Source organism: Triplophysa rosa, linkage group LG2 (genome assembly GCF_024868665.1).
Source record: "Triplophysa rosa linkage group LG2, Trosa_1v2, whole genome shotgun sequence".
NCBI classification, from domain to species: Eukaryota; Metazoa; Chordata; class Actinopteri; order Cypriniformes; family Nemacheilidae; genus Triplophysa; species Triplophysa rosa.
The window spans coordinates 18599198-18621133 of record NC_079891.1 but is presented as its reverse complement, the minus strand read 5'-3'; the positions used below and the strand labels follow the sequence as shown (position 1 = coordinate 18621133).

Genomic DNA, 21936 nt, shown 5'->3' with positions numbered 1-21936 from the left:
AAAGTGTAGTCACCTAAAATGTGCTTTTGGTATTTCATCAACCAGCTTCTTGAGGTCTCACGCTAAAATGCTTTTTAAACCAGGAGTTCCTATTCATGCAGACTATTATTGGGTGTATTTCTTCATAATTTAGTCCAAGTCATCCATTCCATTTGTTTTTAATGAAAAATTAATATCACGCCACAATTATATTTATACGTAACTAATTTCAGAATAAATGGTTATTAAGATCATTCAGTCAAGTGACCCTAAACTTTTGAATGGTAGTGTGAATTTCTAATACATATTATTTTCTAATGCATTTATTCTTATTACATTTTATTAGTTGTAAAAAAGAATAAATTAATTACACGTATTAAAAAAGCAAAACATTAATTTGACATTTATGCTCATCACATCATCACAAAAAGACGAAAGCATGCAAGGCACACACGGACTCATGCTGGCACGAGTGCGGGCACTGACCTCTCCTATTGCTCTCTTATAGCTCTGAGGGCAGTGGAAGAGGAAGGAAAGAGATCGATAAAGGAGAGGTGAGGGTGAGGAACAGAGGTTAGTGTTTTAAGAAGGGTTGAGTTCATTCATTATTCATGTGTTTATTGTGCACAAGACACAAGCAGAATGATTCGGGAGCTTATGTGCTTATATTTTTAGATGCGAGTCTTAGGTGTTGATCTGAGTGTGTGCAGACACTTGTGTATGCATGTATGCATCTCACCGCTGGTCTGCTGGGTCTGGACGAGGTTCGGGATTCTCCTGGTTTGTGTCGACCGTCATGGGACAAGGTGGGGGAGGAATCCATCTTAGATGAACCTAAAATAAATCCGCAACATTACGTACAACAATCCACAACATGTGGAAAACCCAAGAGCTCTCGTTCACATATACTCTTTACGTTATTCAGAGGGGGCCGCATTGACTTCTATTTATTTTTACACTGAGCTAAATTACATTTTCAATAACTCATACAACATATTTATTAAGCAATTCCTCTGGCTTAATAGTATAAGAGAATAAACACTCAGACATGTCCACACTCACTGAGTATGCGGTGTCTCTCTAGAGAGCCGGTCTGTGGCAGGTTGGACATGATACTCATGCTGTCTCCTCTCTCCCAGCGTTCATTACGACTCAGATCTGGATTACTGACAAATAAACAACACACAGAGTCAGGCCTGTCACATGACCTCCATGACCTCAGTTGGATGTGCATGTGTTTGTGTTACCTTGCTCGAACCGGGTGTCGGATTCCAGATGAGAGATTTGTGTTTAATGCAGTGGCTATTGAGGCTGTTCTCTGTGGAATCTGAGAAAAAGAGTATACAGAAGTCAAAAACTATACAATGAAAGCATTGATATTTATAATCACAGAGGGGGCGATTCACAAAGAATGAATTGCACCCACTGAAAGTCTCTGCATTGTTTTCTGACTCACTGAAGCCTTTATTTCAATCAAGTAATAGTGAAAAAAACTGTTTTGAATGGCACAGTTTCCAAGTTCAGAGTGTTAGCTTGTGAAGGATGCATCAGACAACCTTGATCTAGTGTACTATAGCAGGACTGTACAGCATCAGAATTAGCTCTTAAAGGGGGCATTCTTTTGCTGTTTTTGAGGCTTTGATTATGTTTTTTGGGTGTTTAACAATGGATGTTCATGTTTCTAAATAAAAAAAAAAGCTTCATATTTCACATATTTCAAGTCTATTGTTCACCACTGTCCCTCTTCTCACAAAACGTCTGGATTTCTTCCGGTCTATATAAAGTCCCTCCTTCCGAAACGCTCTGATTGGTAAAGCTGACCAGGTCTGTCGTGATTGGTTCCCCGCTTAGAGCATGTGTGTGAAGATGTCCCAACCATACCATATCAGCGAGCTTACGCTTCTCAGGCTGTTGTGATTGGTCGGTCCCCCTCTCAGTGCACGTGTATTCATAAGCTTTGGCTTTTAGCAAGAAGCAGTAACAATGGCGTCAACTTCACTTTATCAGTTAAAAACATGCGGATCGATCGAAGTGTAACAGAGGTCTGCTAGTGCATGTGCAAACGTCAATCTTTGTTAGAGATCGCAATTTTTTTCCTATTATGAAGAGGGAAATGACACCGGACCGACCGGTTATATTAATTAACACTAATAACAGAAGCGTTAGTTTTGCCTTTTTATATTGGAACTGATTTGGATAATAAAACAAGCAGATTGACTAAGAGACATTTGCAAGCAGGACTTCAAAGGACGTTTCATAGAAGTGTTTTAGAGGTATGCGCACACACACACAATATCAGTGTATTACACAGAACAGCTTTCACAGCCGATGTTAAAGACATGGAAGCTGTTATTTGACCGTTGGTTATCTTAGAATGTGTGTAGCTGAATTCTTATTACCAGCTGTAGGACTGTGATGAAAGTGAAAGTAGTTTAGCACGTAGCTCAGTCAAATGTTTACAATCTCTGATAACCAAACACTAATCCAGCGGCTCTTCCTCTTCTCTAAGGAAGGCCTCGCCCCTTTTTTGGCGTATGCCTTTGGGCGGAGATTATTAAAAGCACTCGGAATAGTGACATCATTTACCCGGGAAGGAAAGGGCTGTAGTCTGATTCCAGCCATTCTCTGTAGTCCTTGAAAAGTGAATTCTGTTAAAGACAATATCTCGCTTGGCATTGAACTTTGAGCTTTATCATTTTGCAGGTATTATTTATGCTCTAACAGCAACATTACACACTAGCTAAAGTTTGAAAAATGGGATCGCAGGGAATGGGACCTTTAAAGGAATAGTTCACCTTCAAAATATAAATTCTGTCATTATTTATTCGCCCTCTTGTAATTTCATACCTGTATGACTTTCTCTCTTCTGCAGAACACAAAAGAAGATATTTTAAAGAATGTTGGTAACAGAAAACTGTTGGTCCTCATTGACTTGCATTGGTTTTTTTTGTCCATAGAATAGAAGTCAATGGGGAGCAACGGTTTTTGGTTACCAACATTTTTCAAAAGAGGGCGTGTAAATAATGACTGAATTTTCATTTTGAAGGTGAACTATTCCTTAAAACGTTGAAAGCGCTCTCGACAACACCTACAAGTGCGCCTGTATATGCCCGATTGCAATACTCTTCCCCATTATTGCATCATCATTGGATGAATTTCTGCTGCCGTGACCAATAAAAATGTCCCAACATCACACGTAAATTAAATCTCATTTGCTGTCTGCTTTTCATGAGTGCAAGCAAATCGTGTCGTGTTGTGTCAATAAGGCCCATTCTATAATAAACCTAAGAATGTGAATTTGTAGGAACTGCCTATGACTATTACAATGCTTACAGTCAAGTTCAGTGATACAGTCCACAAAAATGTACAAAACCTGTATGAAAAAACTAACTTCACAGTGTCTTACTTTAGGAGGCTGTTCAATCTCTGGAAGACGGATCCAGGGCCCTCGGTCATCTCTCATTGGCCGAGACTGAGGGGCGGGGGTCTCTGAGGTGGGGTCAGAGTTTTGACGGACTAGTTCTCTGGAGTGTAGTGGGCGAGGTGTGGGTGTGGGAGAGGGATCCTGGGTGGGGAAGGCGGACATGGTCTTAGTGGGCTGATCGCAGAGAGACTGAGAGCGAGGGACAGGAGCGGCGTACGGTTTTAACGGCACCAGGTGGGCCATCTGAAACTACGCCAGATGGGAAGGAGGAGCGAAAAAGAGAGAGAGAAGTGTACCAATGAAAGGATAGTGGCATTGTGAACGGTTGTCGTGGGTAAATAATTGGAATATAGAGACGGGGATACGTAAATTTGGGAGAGAAGGAAACGTGTGGCATAGAGAGAAGGGCAGCAAGCAGTGGGTGGGGGGGAGGGGTTAAGTAGTGGGTGTTTTGCAGGAAAGTGAAGAGGACGTCCGCAAAAATGGAGGATAACAGAGGAAGTTAACAGGTCCCGCAGGAAAGAAAGACAAAAACAAGTATGTTACTGAACAGGGAGGAGTAAAGAGTTAGCAGGCCAAAGCATGCAGCACAGGGTTCATACACCTTTTATTCATTATACACCTTTTATTCACAACTCCTCAATTTATAAATTATTATTATAAGCTTAAAGTTGTAATTTGCAAATCCACCACGAAATGATAAGAAAAGATACATTTTTTTTTGTAAAAAACAAAACAAAAAAACATTTTATCAGTTTTTATATATTTGTTTACTGATTTTATCTATAACTTTATTCAATCAAAAAAGTTATAGAATGCCGCTTTAATCATTACTAGAAAGAAAATCTTCCTAAAATTTGCCTAAAGAAAACTCTGACATTCCCAATTTTCCTGGCAACCATGACAAAAGACAACAATAGCTGGCCTACGTCTGCCAATTTTTTCAACGGTACATTATTTTCACTCTATTTGAGGTATGACGGCAGAATTACCACACTAAGATTATATATACTGTATTTACGTAGGGAATAATACAACACGTTGCCCACCTTGCCCTGTCCACCCTGTGGTTCCACAGGCCTCTGCATAGGTGGAGTCTGTGCGGCTCCCGATTGGTTAATGGACTCAGAGCGTGATTGGATGTTGGTGTCTGAGACTGTAGTGCAGATTTTGGGAGAACCCTGTCTGTTCAATTTACTGCGCTCCTCAACCTAAAAGACAAACAAAGAGAGCATTAAAAATGTATATGGTGAAGGTTCAATGTCATGGCACTTGACACCAGCATATTTGTTACAGTTGTGAGCTATATATGTCATGTGTGTAAGTATACTTCTCTAGCCCAGGCCGGTTTATTGTTCTCCAGGTTCTTGCTGTAGTGGTACATCTGTGGCTTTTTGTCTTGTTGCTGCTGTTGTTGCAGTGAGACAAGGTAAGCATGCTCCTGCTGGAGCTGTCTCTGAAGTCTCTCTGACTGCCTCTGCTCCTCCAGCTGTTTACGCTTGTACTCCTGCACAAAGCAATACACAATTAATAAATGGTTGACTAACACTTTAATTATAACACTTATATGCTTAAAGAAGTAACACAACACGCTCAGACACATGCAAAAACACACAAGACGCAGAGCTTACGGCCCTCCCCTTTAACACACAAAAAAATCTGAAGAATTACACAAAAATAAGATTTCTATTTAAAAAGACAAATATTGACAATTTACTGTAAACAATAATAATTATAATACATACGCAGTAGGAATGCATGATGTATTATTGATCATATCATATCGGCCGAGAAATTTTCATTTTTAATGTTATCGATAATTACATCAGGCCAATATATTAAAGCTGATAAATGAGAAATAATTTCCTCTTAGAAATTATTTCACTTCGCTTACTGCTATTAGCAAAACTTTGTTGATGTAGGTACAATATGTAGTTATTTATGAATGTGTTAATTATAGGAACAAAAGTATACAGTTTGAAGCAGATTTCTGTCTGAATGCTTTCTGTCTTGAGACCTCTTAGACTTAGACAGGCTACTGAGAACACTTTTCAGGGTTGCACTGGAAGAACATCTATAATTAAATAAAGATTATACCAGAAAAGTTTACAAGTTAAAGAATCTTTAACTAGTGTAAAGTAGGCTTGGTACATGATATTTAGACATTTTCATGATTTTAGAGATTGTTAAGAGATCTTGCTTTCTGTAGTCAATGTTTTTAAATAAAAGCAGTTGTCCACTTTTTGCCTTTTTGTTTTAGGCTAAAAATGTACCTTAACTGTAGTAATACTGTAACATTGGAAGTCGACAACCGATATTTTGGCGGATATAAAGAATGATCAGTTATTGGTGTCGACCAAAAATGATATATCGGGGCATCCCTAACAAATATATCAGCTGGTCCTAAAACTAACAGCCCATTTTTAATAAATAATTTATTTACTTTCTATTACAAAAAGTCAAATTAAAACTTCTACTAATAACAAAATCAGTGAAGATCCTTTTTTACATAATGTCCTACAATGTACAAAAATATTATATTTGTTGCACCAAAAATCTAATGTACAAGACTAACACCGTGTCTATACCGGACACGGCGCGGACAATATTTAAAATTATATTGGGTTCTAATGCGTTCTTTTGTCTCTTGTTGCATCGCATCGCGCCACATGTAGACGCGTTGTAACTTTGATTTTATATTACCAGCCAACAGTAAAAAAACTGTTAGCCATAACATTTTCACTGGAGGAATTTGAGTAAGTGAATGTCTATAAAACAGCCATAGTGTTTTAGGTCAACAGCATTACAACTGAGTGTAATTATGTCATTATGTTATTTTGTTGACATTACTTCAGCTGTTCATTTTAAACATAACTTATCGAGGAAATAAAATGACCAATTCAGCCCTTTCTGACATTGACAAAAACACACATTTCAGAACTCCTTAAGTACTCCTGCATTGGAACATTTCCAAATCAAACTTCCAAATACTTAAGGGCATAGTTCACCCAAAAATGAAAATACCATCATCATTTACTTACCCTCAAGTTTTAAACCTGCATGAATTTTGTTGTTCTGCCTAACACAGAAAAATATATTTGAAAGAATGTTTGTAAAACAATCCACTATGGTAGTCAATGGTGCCCCAGAACGGTGTCGTTTCCCACATTCATTAAAATATCTTCTTTTGTGTTCAACAAAAAGAAATTTATAGAGGTTTGAAACAACCTGAGGGTGAGTAAATGATAACAGAATTTTCATTTTTGGGTGATTTATTCCTTTGTCCTACTTTCTACAGCAGATCAACTTTGATTTACGGCATCATCTGATCATTTAAAAACACAACTCTGGCAGATGACTGAGGCAGCCAGATCAGAGAAACAGAGGGAAAAGCGAGACTTGGGTTACCATCAGCAATGCCTGTTCCTGCAGTAATTGCTGCTGCAGTATCTCTAACTGCCGCTGTTCTTCCTCCAACTTATGTCTTATAAACTCCTACAGAGAGGAATGAGGAGAGAGAGAGAGAAACGAGGAGCAGTGGAGGAGGAGGAAGAAGAGTCAGATGAGAATAGACTCAAAAGAATGGAATTAAAAAGACATTTGACAGAGCGGACAGATACACATGTCTGAGCAAGCTCTAAAGATAGAGGCAGACATTTTAAAGAAGTGTTTCTGATTGGCTTTTTAAAATGGCTGAAGACACCGCAACGAAGGAGATTTGTTCCACATGCTTCGCCGCAGCGACACACCGTTTTCCTAATCTTAAAACGGTGTGTGCCCAGCGGTTCCCATCAATGTCGGCGATGTGACGCGTGCGTTTCCTCATCCGTTTTATTGTGAAAACACTAATAAGTGTGGCGTTGGCCATGTACGTGTGATGTAGTTTTAAAGAGTGTGTCCTTTGGCACACTGCATGCTAATTCATGCTGATTGGTCTTTTGTGTTTGTGTCACTTTGAATCGTATTGAATGTAGGGCTGCTCGCAGCTCACCCACACACATGCACGCACATTCAGAACTGCGTTTGAGAGCCTGCTGCCATGGCAACCACTCCACAGACATTCCTGTGCCAGAGCTGTGCTGCGTGGAACGCCCACGCTCGGCTGCTATTGGCCGGCCGGCTGCTGTTCCGAGGCTGTGATTGGTTACCTGCTCTCGCTCTGCCATCCTCCTGTCCTCCTCTCGCCTCATGTCATCGAGTCTCCGGTGAGGAGCTTTATCCTGTTGCTGCCGCACCATCTCTCTCTCCTTCCTCTGTTGCTGTGTGAGAAAGAGAGAGCGAGTGTGCGTGAGTCACTTTAACATATTTGGCTGAAATAATGAGAGCCGTCCTGTTGCTAAAAATCATCTAGTGCTTTTGAGAAGGGAAATTAAGGGGGAGAGAATGAGGAGCGTAGCCAGGGAGAAAGAGAGAGAAAGTGAGCACATTGAGAACAGAGTACAGTGACTGGTGAGTCAGTGCACTGCGGTGCTGTATTCAGTAGGGCAGTGATGTGTCCTATTCAGTGGGTGGATGTCACCCTAGCTATATCAGCTAAATCTCCCACAAAACTTTGCACGACCTGCACATGAACTCTAATGGAGCTTTAAGTTCCCAATAGAGAGGCAGGTGCATTTTTTATTACCTAGTCATCATTATTCAATATTCATGTGTGCCCTGTGTATATAAACTGAGATCCAAGTATAAACAGTAGCAAAAATGGCTTAGCCTTGCAATTCTATTGGTATCTTTTCATAACTACAAATTATACTGACAGCGGTAAAATTAAAGGTCCAGGGTATGAAATTTAGCGGCATCTAGTGGTGAGATTGCGAATCGCAAAGGAAATAACGTATTTTCGAATCGTGAGCAGTTCGTCCTTTTAGGGCTACTGTAGAAACAACATGATGAATTCCCTGCAAGGGGACCCGAGGTGTATGTAGATAGATTTCCTTAAAGTTAAAGGTCCAGTGTAATTTTTTGTTTGGATCTATTGACAGAAATGCAATATAATATACATAACTATGTGTTCAGAGGTGTATAAAGAGCTTACATAATGAAGCATTATGTTTTTATTACCTTAGAATGAGATATGTCTACCTACATACACCACGGGTCCCATAATTCGCCATGTTGTTTCTACAGTAGCCCTAAATGGACAATCTGCTCTACAGAACGCGTTTCTTAAATACGTTATCTCCTTCGGCATAGATGCGAAAACGTGACGACATCTTAGTTCTGTGTCAGCCACCGTAGTGCTTCAAGGGGGAGGCGTGGAGTGAGCCGTTGGTTCAGCTAGATGCCACTAAATATCATACACTGGACCTTTCACGTAGTCATATTAAAAAGCCAATAAACTTTAACAACAAGATGCACTCGAGCTGGCATGGACATTTGGAAATTTGTGCAAAACCTTAGATCCACATTCTCTAATTTGAGTATTTTCCAAAGAACATCTCATGTGCCTCGATGGAAGCAAAGAATATCTGACCTTTCTTAGAAAAAAAGTTAAAAGGTTAACATCAATGTCACAAATGTGCTTATTTGATTAGTGACTAGGGCTGTCGCAATAAACCGACGATAAATATCATGTGATTTATGAACAGCTTTTGAGTGAAGTATGGGAAAATGCTGCTGCATCCGAAAGCCAGAGGGCGCTCTCGTGCGGAAACTCCAAATATGCACTACAGAAGAAGACCATAACACGTTCTAGAATCTAGGAAATGCCTGTGGACATCTTTTTATCACTGTTACTCAAGCCTCATCATGTATTTTTATGATAATAAAGTATATTTATAATGATCATGTTTGACGGGTGTTGCTTTTTCAAATGCACATTATAAGCGACTCAAACTCGCACTTGCTTTTAGATCGAGCAGCATTTCCTACTGATCCCATAGTCGTGCTTCACGGACAAGCTACGCATTAAAAAAAATATTGACACATTGCATATCTCAGCCAGCTTGATTTCAATAGGATTTAGTGGTATCGCGATAAATTATCGTGCAGCCCTATTAGTGACCTAGAAATGCTGAATTTCAAATATTTCATATTGTCATAATACTATTTATTTTAGTTTAAAATTTCATATATTTTTTAAGATCCCAAAACTTTTTCCAGGTTTAACTGAATGCCTTATGATGCTCATTACATTAGACCAAATCAAAGGAGTGTGTGTGTTCTCTACTGCATACCTCTCTTAGCTAGTTCAGAGATTATTAGCAATTACATCTCTTCAGTAAATAAATCCGACTTTATGTGACGTGAAATTCTAAATACCATGCTGCATTCACTTTACTGAAGAGAGACTTTTCGAGATAAGAGAAAAATGTTAAGCACTTGAACAAACACTGCTGTGAAACACCTGGCTGTGATGTAGGTAATTTATTTCCAACGTTGCAGAACACTCCAGAATGTTCTCCTTATTTAAACTTTTGGCCTCCTTTCCAGCCTCGCGGTGGTCTGACTCATGTTCAGTCCGACTTAAGTACTGGAGATAAAATCCAGAACACTTTCGCTTTAAAAAAATCCATTTGCCGTGTAGGTGTATACCAATTCCTTTTATGACTGGCATTCTGCCCTCGACGTTCGCTGTGAGAGCAGAGATCATGTCGAATGACTTGAACATGCACTTGTGTGTATATGTACCTCCTCTAAGCGACGCCTCTGTTCTTTCTGCTCCTCTATGCGTTTCTGGCGGTCGTGCAGCAGCTGGCGTTTGTGCTCCTCGGGGTCTCTGCGCTGAGCAGCGAGCTGCGCCTGCTGTCTCTTTAAGGCCTCCGAGCGCTCCTTATTCTCTTGCTGCAGCCGCAGGAAATCCCTGCGCAACGTCGACTCACCCGGAACGTTTAAAATAGAGCTGGAGACATAATCAAGGAAATGAAGATTAATGAGCTGGTGAAAACAGAGTTGAGAGTAGAACTGCGAAGAGATGGGTTGTGAAGACATCTGGAGTTGACAATGAGGACTTAAATTTAGTTGCATCAATGGCATACACCCAGTTCCTTTAGACACCTGAAATCTAACAGAGCTTCTCTAAGAGGAACTTGCCTAATGCACATAAAAGCCTAAACATAAACATCCAATATAAGTGAAATGTGTCATTTCTGTGCCAAAGCACCATGAAAAAGCAATGAACAGTTTCCAAACAGGTAGTTTCACCAAAAAACATATGAGCTCAGATTGCTGTCAAAGCAATTTATCAGATCTTACAGATACAACACATTCCAAAACAAAAGATCCAAAACATTCCACAATAACAATATTATCACTATTTCTACTAAAATTATTTTATAAAATAAATATTTAATGCTATCAGTAAAATTCTTTTTTTGGCCAATGAATCACCAATGAGTGTAGGGAGGCAGAGAGAGGGCCTCCCTACACTCCCCTACAACCATTGTGGCTCTTAAAGCAAAATTTTAAATCAGTCCAAAATAATTTGATGTTATATGTAGTAATAATATAAAATCGCTAAACATGATTTTTAATATGACAATAATGGTACGTGGTGACACCCCAAGGACGTTTGTAAGGTTCTCTCTGCATTCTGAGCAGTTCTAAGATATCGAACTTCAAAGTTGTTACATTCCATTTTACTTTATAGATAGTTTTTTTGTTAGAAAAGAAAAACATCAAGATGTAAATAAGTTGTCAGAGAATAAGAATATTTGAATAACATGTTTTAAGAGATGTCAGATAAAACCTTCCTGTATAATATAATATAAAATAATATAAAATTTATTGTTTGTTTTGCAAATCCGATCTAACTTGATAAAACGGTAATTATAATAACAGTGCAAATTAAACTAATCTAAAGTTAATCTACTGAATAGTATCATTCAGTAGTGTTGTGTAAAGGTCGTGTAAACTCAAATACTGTTGTGTTTACCTTGATTCTCTCTCGTCCCCTCTGTTCTCATCCTCTTCATCACTACCACTGTACTCGTACTCGGTCTCCTCTGAGAGGAAATAAGAGACAATAAGAAAGAGGGAAGGCAGAAAAATGATGAGAAAGGCTTTGGGCATTAATATTATATGCGTTATAAAACTCTTTATGCAGAATGCAGCACTTTAGAATTTAAATCATCTACACTCTCTTTGACTTATGCTGTAAGTGCTTTAATAAGTCTGCTGAAGGCAGTTGGCTAGATGCTTCCATTTAAAGCTGTTCCTCATTCCTCGCATGCAGAAAGAAATACAATTCAAGCTGTGTTATTTGACTACACCACTGGGCGAAAATCTGATGAGTTACTGTAAGACACGTGAATTATGTACAAGTGCCACTTTTGTGGTCAATGATGAGATCTGTTTAGGATTTTACACTGCATATAAACCCTATTTGTTGAAGTCGACAGTCAGTGATCTAGATTTAGGAAAGACTTTAGCAACAGCACAATAGCAACAAAGCAGCGGCCATTCAGGAAATAACCAAACGAGTGGAAAACTGGAAATTTTGGACTGTCAATGCCCTTCTTGCCAGCTTACTATATTGCTGAACTCCTGAGATGCATAAAACATGCAACAGAGGCACATCTTTATATACACATGATAATGGTTAAAATGATAACCACAATTATTTGTTTGAAATTTTAATCATGTTTATAAACCACGATTATTCTGCCAGTTTAGAACTTTTGTTACACTACAGCCAATTAATACATAATATAACCTACCACCACTCAACTTCTGCGACCCTGTATTTCTAAGTGAGCAATAATCCGTAAATTCCTTCCAAAATTGGACAATTTGCGCTTGCTATTAACAAAGTAATATAGTGACAACCATGCTTAATCATGGGGGGCAGAAATCGCTATAGCGATACTATGCATATACTTACATGTGTATTTAGAGCTATACATGCATATACTCCATCCAAAACCGTTCACTCATTCTCTCATTTATCATGCAATAGGTACAAAAACTGACGCTATATACAAAAAAAACGTTCTAAAAAATAACTTGATTGATCTGCCAGTTCACACTGAAAATTCTATTTTATACAGATTTCAAAGCACAAACATTATTATGTAAATGTAAATATGTTTACATATAGACATCTAAAAATCAGATATAGCAGTATTTTTTTAACTAAACAAATGTGGATACACCAAATAGAATATGACCTTTGCTACCTCATCAAACCCTCAGTGATGTCACTAAACCAAATCAACCGCTCTGCTCCACCTAAGACTTATTCACACCAAGAACGATAAAGATAACTGTAGAAATAACTACATTAGTCCACACCATAAGACAATAATGCTATGTTTATTGTAAGCTTGTGCTGCAGTTTCACATTTTAAATTCAATTAGACTGGCTGTCAATGTTTATTCAGCTGCCTTAAATCGCTCTCAAAGTGATACCAATGATACCGCTTTTTGTTTCATAGTGTTTTAGTTGTGGTGTGGACTCCGTTATTAAATTTTTTTTTTAAACTATCTTTTTCCTTATTGTTGGCATCTGTGGTGTAAACAAGCCTTTAGTATCACTGAGCTCTGGTGTGCAAGTGATTCTAATTTTCAGTCCCTGAGGAGCTTCTGCTATCTGTTCTCTCTGACGACAAAACTGATTTAACTCTGATAAATTATTAAGCCGAGAAACAGAAAGTTTCCATCTGGAAATGAAGCTGTAAACACAGAAAATGATTAGCAGGCGCACAATGCAACAAAGCATCACATCAGCGTTGTGCATAGACACAAGTGCACGTACCCTTTTCACCGCGTTTTTTGCGAGTGCGGTCGATGTGATCTTTGAGCTGGATGCGGACCTGCCTTTCTGTGGGCTGGTCTCTGATGAACGAATGCTTCAGTAGTTGTTCTGTGGATGGACGACTTGGATATGACTTTACCAGACAGCCCTCGATGAAATCTATAAACTTCTTAGACCTGAAAGAGACCATAAAACACAAAAATGTATACTGCTGTAATAATGTATTTTAACTCTTTATTTGTAATATCCTTCACCTTAAAAAAATTTAGTTAAATGGGGTGTCAGCATAAAATTGAATTCTTAGTATTTTAAATGCATATTCTCAGTCGTATTGTGCACGTCATTGGTACATGTTGCTCTAAAGCAAATAAAATGTTTGTTTTCATAATTAAATTAAAATTTTGACGCCGACTCTTTTTTAACTCCTCCGATCCAACCTCAAAGCTTTATAGCAAGTTGTGCCCACTCTGATGAACAACACATGACGCAACAGTAAAACGGGTTCCATTCAGCGTTTCAGAATAACGTCTAAGAATCAAACAAACAGTCACAGCTAGCAAAATTACAAAACACTAACAAAAAAGAGAACAATGCAGTGATATAAAGCATGACTGCCTTATGAAACCCACACCAACGCTCCATCTCTCCTTCTATAACCAGCTGTTCAAGGGCAGGGCTCTGACCAGCGGGACCAAAATAACTTCAAGTCTAAAATTAAATCACAGCATGCCAATATATGACAACAAAATCTGACCGAAAGAGTAAGACTAGAAAAAGGAAAGAGACAGATTTTCTCATGCATCAGAACTCTGAGAAGCCACATGTGTGAAGATGTAGGTTGGTGTAAGAGCAAACACTGCAGCTCCTGTCTGAGAACACTCTTTAAAATAAGGAAACCGCATACAAGTTGAGAAGCTGACAGCTATATGGGAATGCCTCTGCGCATGCGGTGTGTATATATATAGAGAGAGAGAGAGAGAGAGAGAGAGAGAGAGAGAGAGAGAGAGAGAGATGACGGGAAAAAGGGAGGGAAGGAAGTATGGAAATATAGCTTGATCTTAAAATAACAGCTGAACAGAGCGTCCTCACCATTTCTTGGACTTTAGTTTAGGAGGAGGGTTCCGTGGGATAAGGAACAGGGCTCGCATGGGATGCATGTCGCAGAGCGCTGAGAGAGAGAGAGATCAGAAATCAAAACAAGTTTATACAAGACTCAATCATACAGCAAATTATCAGACAAACTGACTCAAGAGGTGACAACTATTCATGACCACAAGTAGAACAGTGACTAAGCTGCCGCTACACGCTGTCCGTGTGAGAGAATGAGTGTGTGTGTGTGTGTTAGAGAAAGAAAAATGTGACTAAGTGTTGTGGTGCATGTTACGACAATGACCTATACCTGTGGGTTTTTTATTGAGCTGTGTAAAATATCACAATACAAAACATGCATTGTAACTATAAATATTTTGTTAAAGGGGTCATATGGCACGAACACGTGTTTTTCTGGGTCTTTGGTGTGTTATAATTTGCCCATTCATGTATTAGACATGTAAAATTGCAAAAATGAAAGTGTCGGAACAAAATATGCATTCCATCTAAAAGCGAATGCTCACCCAGACCTGCCTGAAACGCCTCGTGTAACCACACCCCCACAAATCTACGTCAGTTCGTGGTATGAGTTGACTAAGACCGCCCAAATGTATACGCAAGTAAGGTGGGCGTACCTGTCAGTACAATTGCTTTGGAACCTAATGTTCCAAATATGGTAAGAGGCGTTACATTTCCATCACACGCTTGCAGTATTTGACCAATCACTACACACTGGTTAACTGGCCAATCATAGCACACATCGCTTTTCAGAGCAATGAGCTTTGTAAAAAATCAGCACGTTTCAGAGAGGCGGGACAAAGAGGATATACAAACAAAAATACAGCGTTTTTGAAATTATGTATACACATTGCATTACAGCTAAAACAAACGATAATATTTGTTTTAGCCGTGTCATTTGACCCCTTTAATCATCTATTGGAAAAGCAGCTTAGGTTTACATTTAAATGATTAAAAACACAAAGTTTTTGTCTGAATTAAATATTATTTTGTGATTGCAATAGGATAAACTCAAATGTAAGAGCTGTATTGCAACTGTACTACTGTAAGTCTGACAATACAAGTACATGGAATCAATAATTATTTATTTTGGACAGAGGTTTTCTATATTTCACACTTTAAGGAAATGTGTTACAGTACATGCTATTATAGCTTACAAGGTGCAAACAACATGTGTGTGACTATACACAACATGCTTGTGCGTAATGTATGTGACTGTACACGTATGTGTTCATTTGACTTACGAGGAGCTCCTTCAGCCATTTCTATAGCAGTGATCCCCAGAGACCAGATATCACTCTGAAATAATAAAACATTCATTTAGTTTGTTCACAAAACACACACACACACACACACACACACACACACACACACACACACACACACACACACACACACACACAATCAATACATACTGTAGAGGTGCAGGGTGTCTTGAAATATTAATACTACTGATACTGGGAAAAAGGGCCAAAAAGCAAGTGTATTAAAAACTCTAAAGAACTTTATCAATAGTTGGTAACACATAGTTGTTTAGGAGAGTAACTGTTTCTGAATGCAAGCAGATTTTGTCACAAAACATAACTTCACATTTATTGGAGTTTTTTCTTCACTAAAGCTGCTGCTTAACTATCCCTGAAATTATGATTGACAGGATTTGATATCCAAACACCACCCATAAATAATTAATTAGGCCAACCCATTCTGTCCTTAAAAACAAACTTTCTATGACAAATAAAAATAACAAAAGAATTATAGAGATATCGGTACCAGTATCAATATATGGCAATACAGCAATACTGGTTTTCTTTGCACTACGGTATTGAAAATAAACAGTACAAGACTCATCCCTCTTTAAAGGGATACTTGCCCCAAAAATGAAAATTCTGTCATCATTTACTCACCTTCGAGTTGTTCCAAATATGCATACATTTATTTGTTCTGATAAACACAGAGAAAGATATTTAATAAGCATTCTTCCAAATATCTTTCTCTGTGTGCATCAGAACAAATACATTTATACAGACTTGGAACAACTCGAAGGTGAGTAAATGATGACAGAATTTTCATTTTTGGATGAAGTATCCCTTTAATAAATAGTTTTTGTTCAATTTCACATGTAAGCAACAACATTGGCATTTGTGTGATGCTGTATCACACAGACGGTTACCTGTATAAAATCCAATGACTTCGCTCACCAGATGCCATTATTAAATTAAACGTTTTCCCAGAGGTATCTGCCACCCATGAAACATGACCTCAACATGTCAGCCACCATAGATATAAAAACTAGATGCACCATTAGCATCTGTTTCTATGCCATATTGTAACGGTGCGAGCCAGCCCGTTAACACTCAAGATCAAGCTCTCTATGATTACGAAAACCTGTTGTGTAAACTCAAACATCATATCTGCATACACTAGTGCATGACAACAATGAAAGCTTATCCCATTTTTCGAGAATTTAAATCCCATGGTTTTCACAGCTATGGCTTTGTGTTTACACAATATATGTCTGTGTACTGTGCATATTAATTTTTTATAAACGTACACATTAATACATATATTTAAGAAAAATAGAAAATACAAAAATAAATAAACATACATACATATATACATACATATATATATATTTAAAAATGTTGCTAAATATATAGATAAATACATGTAAATATTTCATAATTATTATGTATACATGTATGTGTATGTGTTTATAAATACAAAATTAATATGAACAGTACCCAGACACATGTAAACACAAACTTTTACTCTGGATGCGATTAATCGTTTGAAAGTGAATTTTGTGTAAAAATTAGTATTTTTAAGGTTCTGTGGCAATGTAAAGATTTTTTAACCACCTCAATAAAGCTTTTTGAATCGTGAATTTAGTCACCCTCATGTCATTTCAAACCTTTATGACTTATTTCCTTCTCCAGAACACAAAAGAAGATATTTTAAAGATCAATGGTCAATGGTTCAGACATTTCTGAAAATATCTTTTGTTGCACAGAAGAAAGAGTCACATACAGGTTTTGAATGACATGAGGGTGAATAATGACAGAATTTTTAATGACAGAAACTGTATCTCCAGACCCACACATAGGCATAATGTACAGTACACACTCTTAAAATGGATGTGTTAATTTTTGTGTTATGTTTGTGTTATCCTATTTAACACATTATGTTGTGTTAAATGTAACACAAAACGTGAAAGTGACCTATTAGTCAGATATGGTGACCCATACCCGCAATGTGACCTCTGCTTTTAACCCATCCACTGAGTAGTGAACACACGCACAGCAAGTGGTGAACACACGTACACCCGGAGCAGTGGGCAGCTATCACTGCAGCGCCCGGGGAGCAAGTAGGGGTAAGGTGCCTTGCTCAAGGGCACCTCAGTCGTTACCCGCTGGCCCTGGGAATCCAACCGGCAACCTTCTGGTCACGAGTCCGACTCTCTAACCATTAGGCCACGACTGCCCCAAAAAGTTGTCAGAACATTGTCCTTAACTGAACACAAAATGTGTTGTTTTGAACACAACTGTTTTTAGAGTGCATTAAAAGAAAGAATTGTCATTTTACCCTGTAATCATAGGTGGAGTCTGGATTCTCATCACAAGCAATGACCTCCGGTGCCATCCAGTACGGCGTACCGATGAATGTGTTTCTTCTGCCTACTGTACGGTCCAGCTGTGCACTCACCCCAAAATCCACTACGCGGACAGAGAGAGATTGGGGTTACCAACATAACAATAGAACGTTTGCTTCCAATGATCTTTGAAAACTTGTCGTGCAGCTGTAATGTACAGTATTTAAACAGCCATGCAAATTCTTCTCTCAGACACTCTTCCTTAGGTTGTGGTGTATGAATATATTTTTGTCATGGTGTCAGGGCTACATTAATGAGCTTTGCTGCTTTGCTCCAGTTGTTAAAAGATGATGTTCTCTAATCACACAGGAAATAGGCCAGACAACACACACAGACACACACTCATTCACACACAAACATACTCAACAAATATCACAGCATCAGAGGACAAAAACAAACCTGAACCAAAAACAACGTTATAAGAGTATGAAAAACAGACTCGCCCACTCACCAAGTTTAACCTCTGCGTTCTCTGTCAGCAGAACATTCTGTCCTTTGATGTCTCTGTGGATGACTTTATGTGCATGGAGGTGAGACAGCCCCTGAGGAGAAAAGAAACAATGTTTTTCAGCTGTGTAAATTACATATAATTATGTATAAAGGACAAGTGTGTAATGTGTTTGTATATCTTACTCTCAGTATCTCTCTGCAGATATAGGCGATCCAGTCTTCTTTCAATGAGTTACCCTTTGTGTTCTTTACTAAGTCTGTCACTGAGCCAGCGCCGCAAAACTCCATCACCAACTATACACATTCACACGAAGAGAAAAGCCCATTTCTGAAACAGCATGCTAATACAGGACATTTCTAGCCACCATAGATATAAAAACTAGATGCACCATTAGCATCTGTTTCTATGCCATATTGTAACGGTGCGAGCCAGCCCGTTAACACTCAAGATCAAGCTCTCTATGATTACGAAAACCTGTTGTGTAAACTCAAACATCATATCTGCATACACTAGTGCATGACAACAATGAAAGCTTATCCCATTTTTCGAGAATTTAAATCCCATGGTTTTCACAGCTATGGCTTTGTGTTTACACAATATATGTCTGTGTACTGTGCATATTAATTTTTTATAAACGTACACATTAATACATATATTTAAGAAAAATAGAAAATACAAAAATAAATAAACATACATACATATATACATACATATATATATATTTAAAAATGTTGCTAAATATATAGATAAATACATGTAAATATTTCATAATTATTACACACACTCATTCACACACAAACATACTCAACAAATATCACAGCATCAGAGGACAAAAACAAACCTGAACCAAAAACAACGTTATAAGAGTATGAAAAACAGACTCGCCCACTCACCAAGTTTAACCTCTGCGTTCTCTGTCAGCAGAACATTCTGTCCTTTGATGTCTCTGTGGATGACTTTATGTGCATGGAGGTGAGACAGCCCCTGAGGAGAAAAGAAACAATGTTTTTCAGCTGTGTAAATTACATATAATTATGTATAAAGGACAAGTGTGTAATGTGTTTGTATATCTTACTCTCAGTATCTCTCTGCAGATATAGGCGATCCAGTCTTCTTTCAATGAGTTACCCTTTGTGTTCTTTACTAAGTCTGTCACTGAGCCAGCGCCGCAAAACTCCATCACCAACTATACACATTCACACGAAGAGAAAAGCCCATTTCTGAAACAGCATGCTAATACAGGACATTTCTAAAAAAAAAACTTTTCGAAGTTTCATTCAAAATTATTTGTAATAACTCATGTTGTTGTGAGTGCAAGAGATATCTCTGAGGAGGCACAGACCCAAAGCTGGTCGTCGTGTCCGGGCGGACTCTTCTTCACGAAGGCTCCGTAGTAGGTAGCGATGTTTCTATGGTGACTGTATTTCTTCAGCATGTTAATCTCTGCTTTAATTTCCTCCTCCTCTTCTTCAGTCACATCCATGACCTTTATGGCAGCCAGCTGACCCGTCTTAACATGACGACCCTGAGACAGAGACAATTCTTCTAGCAGATCCATAGAACTAGGGCTGGAACAATATATCGAAGTATCGCAATACAAAAACATTAAGATATGTATCGTAAAGCTATGGCAATTATTCTTCAGCGACAGATCTACTCAGTTTTTATTCGTTTACATAAAGATGGTTGAATTAAACCTTGAATGTTGTAAATTTGAAAAAAAAGATTGAATATCGTTATGCAATCGCAATAGTAAACCCAGTATTGTGTAGCGTATTGAATCGTGAGCTGAGTGTATCGTTACACCCCTACATAGAACCTTTATTTGTTAGTAAACTTAACCCACATAAAATGAGGCATGTTTTTGTGAGTACTTGCATGTTTTCGACACTGGTCAATGACCTACAAAACGCAGCCTACCTGTATTATGTATGTGACAAGATTAAAACTAAACTGGACTACACCTAAACTTCTCACTACTATAAACTGCACATACTCATTACACACTATACCATCAATAAACTACACACTCATACACCCCTATATACACCAAATCCTCACTACAGGCAACAAATTACATATTTTCCCAACAATTGAGCCTCAAGTATAAATTACACCTTACAAACTCTTTAGAGATAGCTCATGTCATACGCTGTAGTAATTACAGAGGTCTGTATTGTTACAATCACTGTACTAAAGCCTTCAAGTACTGTACACTAATGACATTACAGGGCTCTAGACATAACATTTGAGTGAGATGGCACTGGTGCTACCAAGTTATACAGCTGGTATAACTTACCAGCCCTTAATTTGGTAGCGCCAGAGTTACATCCAAATCTGTTACTTATTGCATTAATACATACATTAATTACAGTATTAATACATTAATAAATCAATCACAAATAAATACAAATCATTGTTTATGATTTATTGTTTACACATAAACTCTCTCAACACTTTACCATATTTAATGGACATCTTTAACAACTAAAGTATGCTACTTTTTCCCTTTGTCTGTTGTGAAAAACTCATATAAGGAGAACACAATTAATTAATCAGTGAGTGTTTTTGGACCTGTCCTTTGTTGTTTGATGAACATCATAAACAGAGATGTTTATAATGCTGCTGCCCCTTTAAGAGCTAGCGGATGTAATGTACTGTAAAACATGCGTTTACATTCATGAAACGGACTACTTTTACAAGGATTCTTGTTAATATGGGAATTTTGACGAAATGTTGCGTTTATACGTCTTTAGAGTAAGACGACGTGAAGGAGAACTCAGTTTAGTATTTTGCGCTCTGACTCCTGGGCGCGTGCAGGCTTTTAGTGATTTTTCTTAATAAAAGCTGCATTGATACATATGTTTGGCATTCATCAATAGCGACTCACGTATAAAACGTTTTTTAACGGTATGTCTGACATTTTTTATGCTTTGCAGTATTGTTGGTGAGCTTCACAATAGTTTGTGTAGTGCTTTAAGTTTAAACTAGGGCTGTCAATCGATTAAAATATTTAATCGCGATTAATCGCACGATTGTAATGAGTTAACTCGTGATTAATCGCAACTTAATCGCACATTTTTATCCATTATAAATGTACCTTAAATGAATACTTTTCAAGTTTTTAATACTCTAATCAACATGGGCATGGACAAATGTTGATGCTTTATGCAAATGTATATTGTTTATTATTAGTGAAACCATACTCAACATAGAGCATGGAGACTAGACATGTTTCAAAGGTCATAGATGTTTTTCAAAGAACTTGTACATGTCTATTAAACACATGAAAAAAACTGGAAAAACACAGGTTCCCATTACTTCTTTCTCTGCACTGAGCTATTTACTTACACAAGCATGTTTACATTTTCGCAACTGTGATAGCTCGGTGGAGGCTGTGTGCAATGCAAGGCATATGCTCGAACGGAAGCTGCCTGGCCGCGGCAATCATGTTGCGTGCACTATCGGTGGTCAGTGGGCTAATTTTGAATTCAATATTCCACTGTCTGGCTACCTGCAGAAAGTGCTCAGCGCAAAGTCAGCATAGTGCCTCTCGTCTGTCTTCATGACGGTCAAAGCGTGCGACCGTAGTTTCAGTGTGTGTCAAAATAATGAGCCGTAACCCCCAGGTAGCT

At 38.1% G+C, this 21936-nt stretch overlaps 1 protein-coding gene across 8 annotated transcripts in view; it reads right to left on the bottom strand.

Moving 5' to 3' along the window:
- mink1 (misshapen-like kinase 1) overlaps positions 1 to 21936 on the bottom strand; it is a 44078-nt gene that overhangs the window by 13682 nt on the left and 8460 nt on the right. The window contains exons 3-20 of one of the 8 annotated variants that reach the window (XM_057359422.1): positions 19644 to 19826; positions 19377 to 19487; positions 19195 to 19285; positions 17784 to 17914; positions 15446 to 15500; positions 14184 to 14262; positions 13095 to 13270; positions 11274 to 11343; positions 10031 to 10241; positions 7552 to 7662; positions 6812 to 6898; positions 4734 to 4910; positions 4453 to 4614; positions 3386 to 3652; positions 1227 to 1306; positions 1042 to 1145; positions 719 to 813; positions 466 to 489 (exon numbers count right to left, since the gene is read on the bottom strand). In XM_057359422.1, coding sequence (XP_057215405.1) covers positions 466 to 489; positions 719 to 813; positions 1042 to 1145; positions 1227 to 1306; positions 3386 to 3652; positions 4453 to 4614; positions 4734 to 4910; positions 6812 to 6898; positions 7552 to 7662; positions 10031 to 10241; positions 11274 to 11343; positions 13095 to 13270; positions 14184 to 14262; positions 15446 to 15500; positions 17784 to 17914; positions 19195 to 19285; positions 19377 to 19487; positions 19644 to 19826 — 2214 coding nt within the window. Of the gene's footprint in view, positions 1 to 465; positions 490 to 718; positions 814 to 1041; positions 1146 to 1226; positions 1307 to 3385; positions 3653 to 4452; positions 4615 to 4733; positions 4911 to 6811; positions 6899 to 7551; positions 7663 to 10030; positions 10242 to 11273; positions 11344 to 13094; positions 13271 to 14183; positions 14263 to 15445; positions 15501 to 17783; positions 17915 to 18301; positions 18393 to 18483; positions 18590 to 19194; positions 19286 to 19376; positions 19488 to 19643; positions 19827 to 21936 lie in introns of those variants that run through there. The other 7 variants (XM_057359430.1, XM_057359381.1, XM_057359408.1 and 4 more) reach the window with 7 other exon arrangements.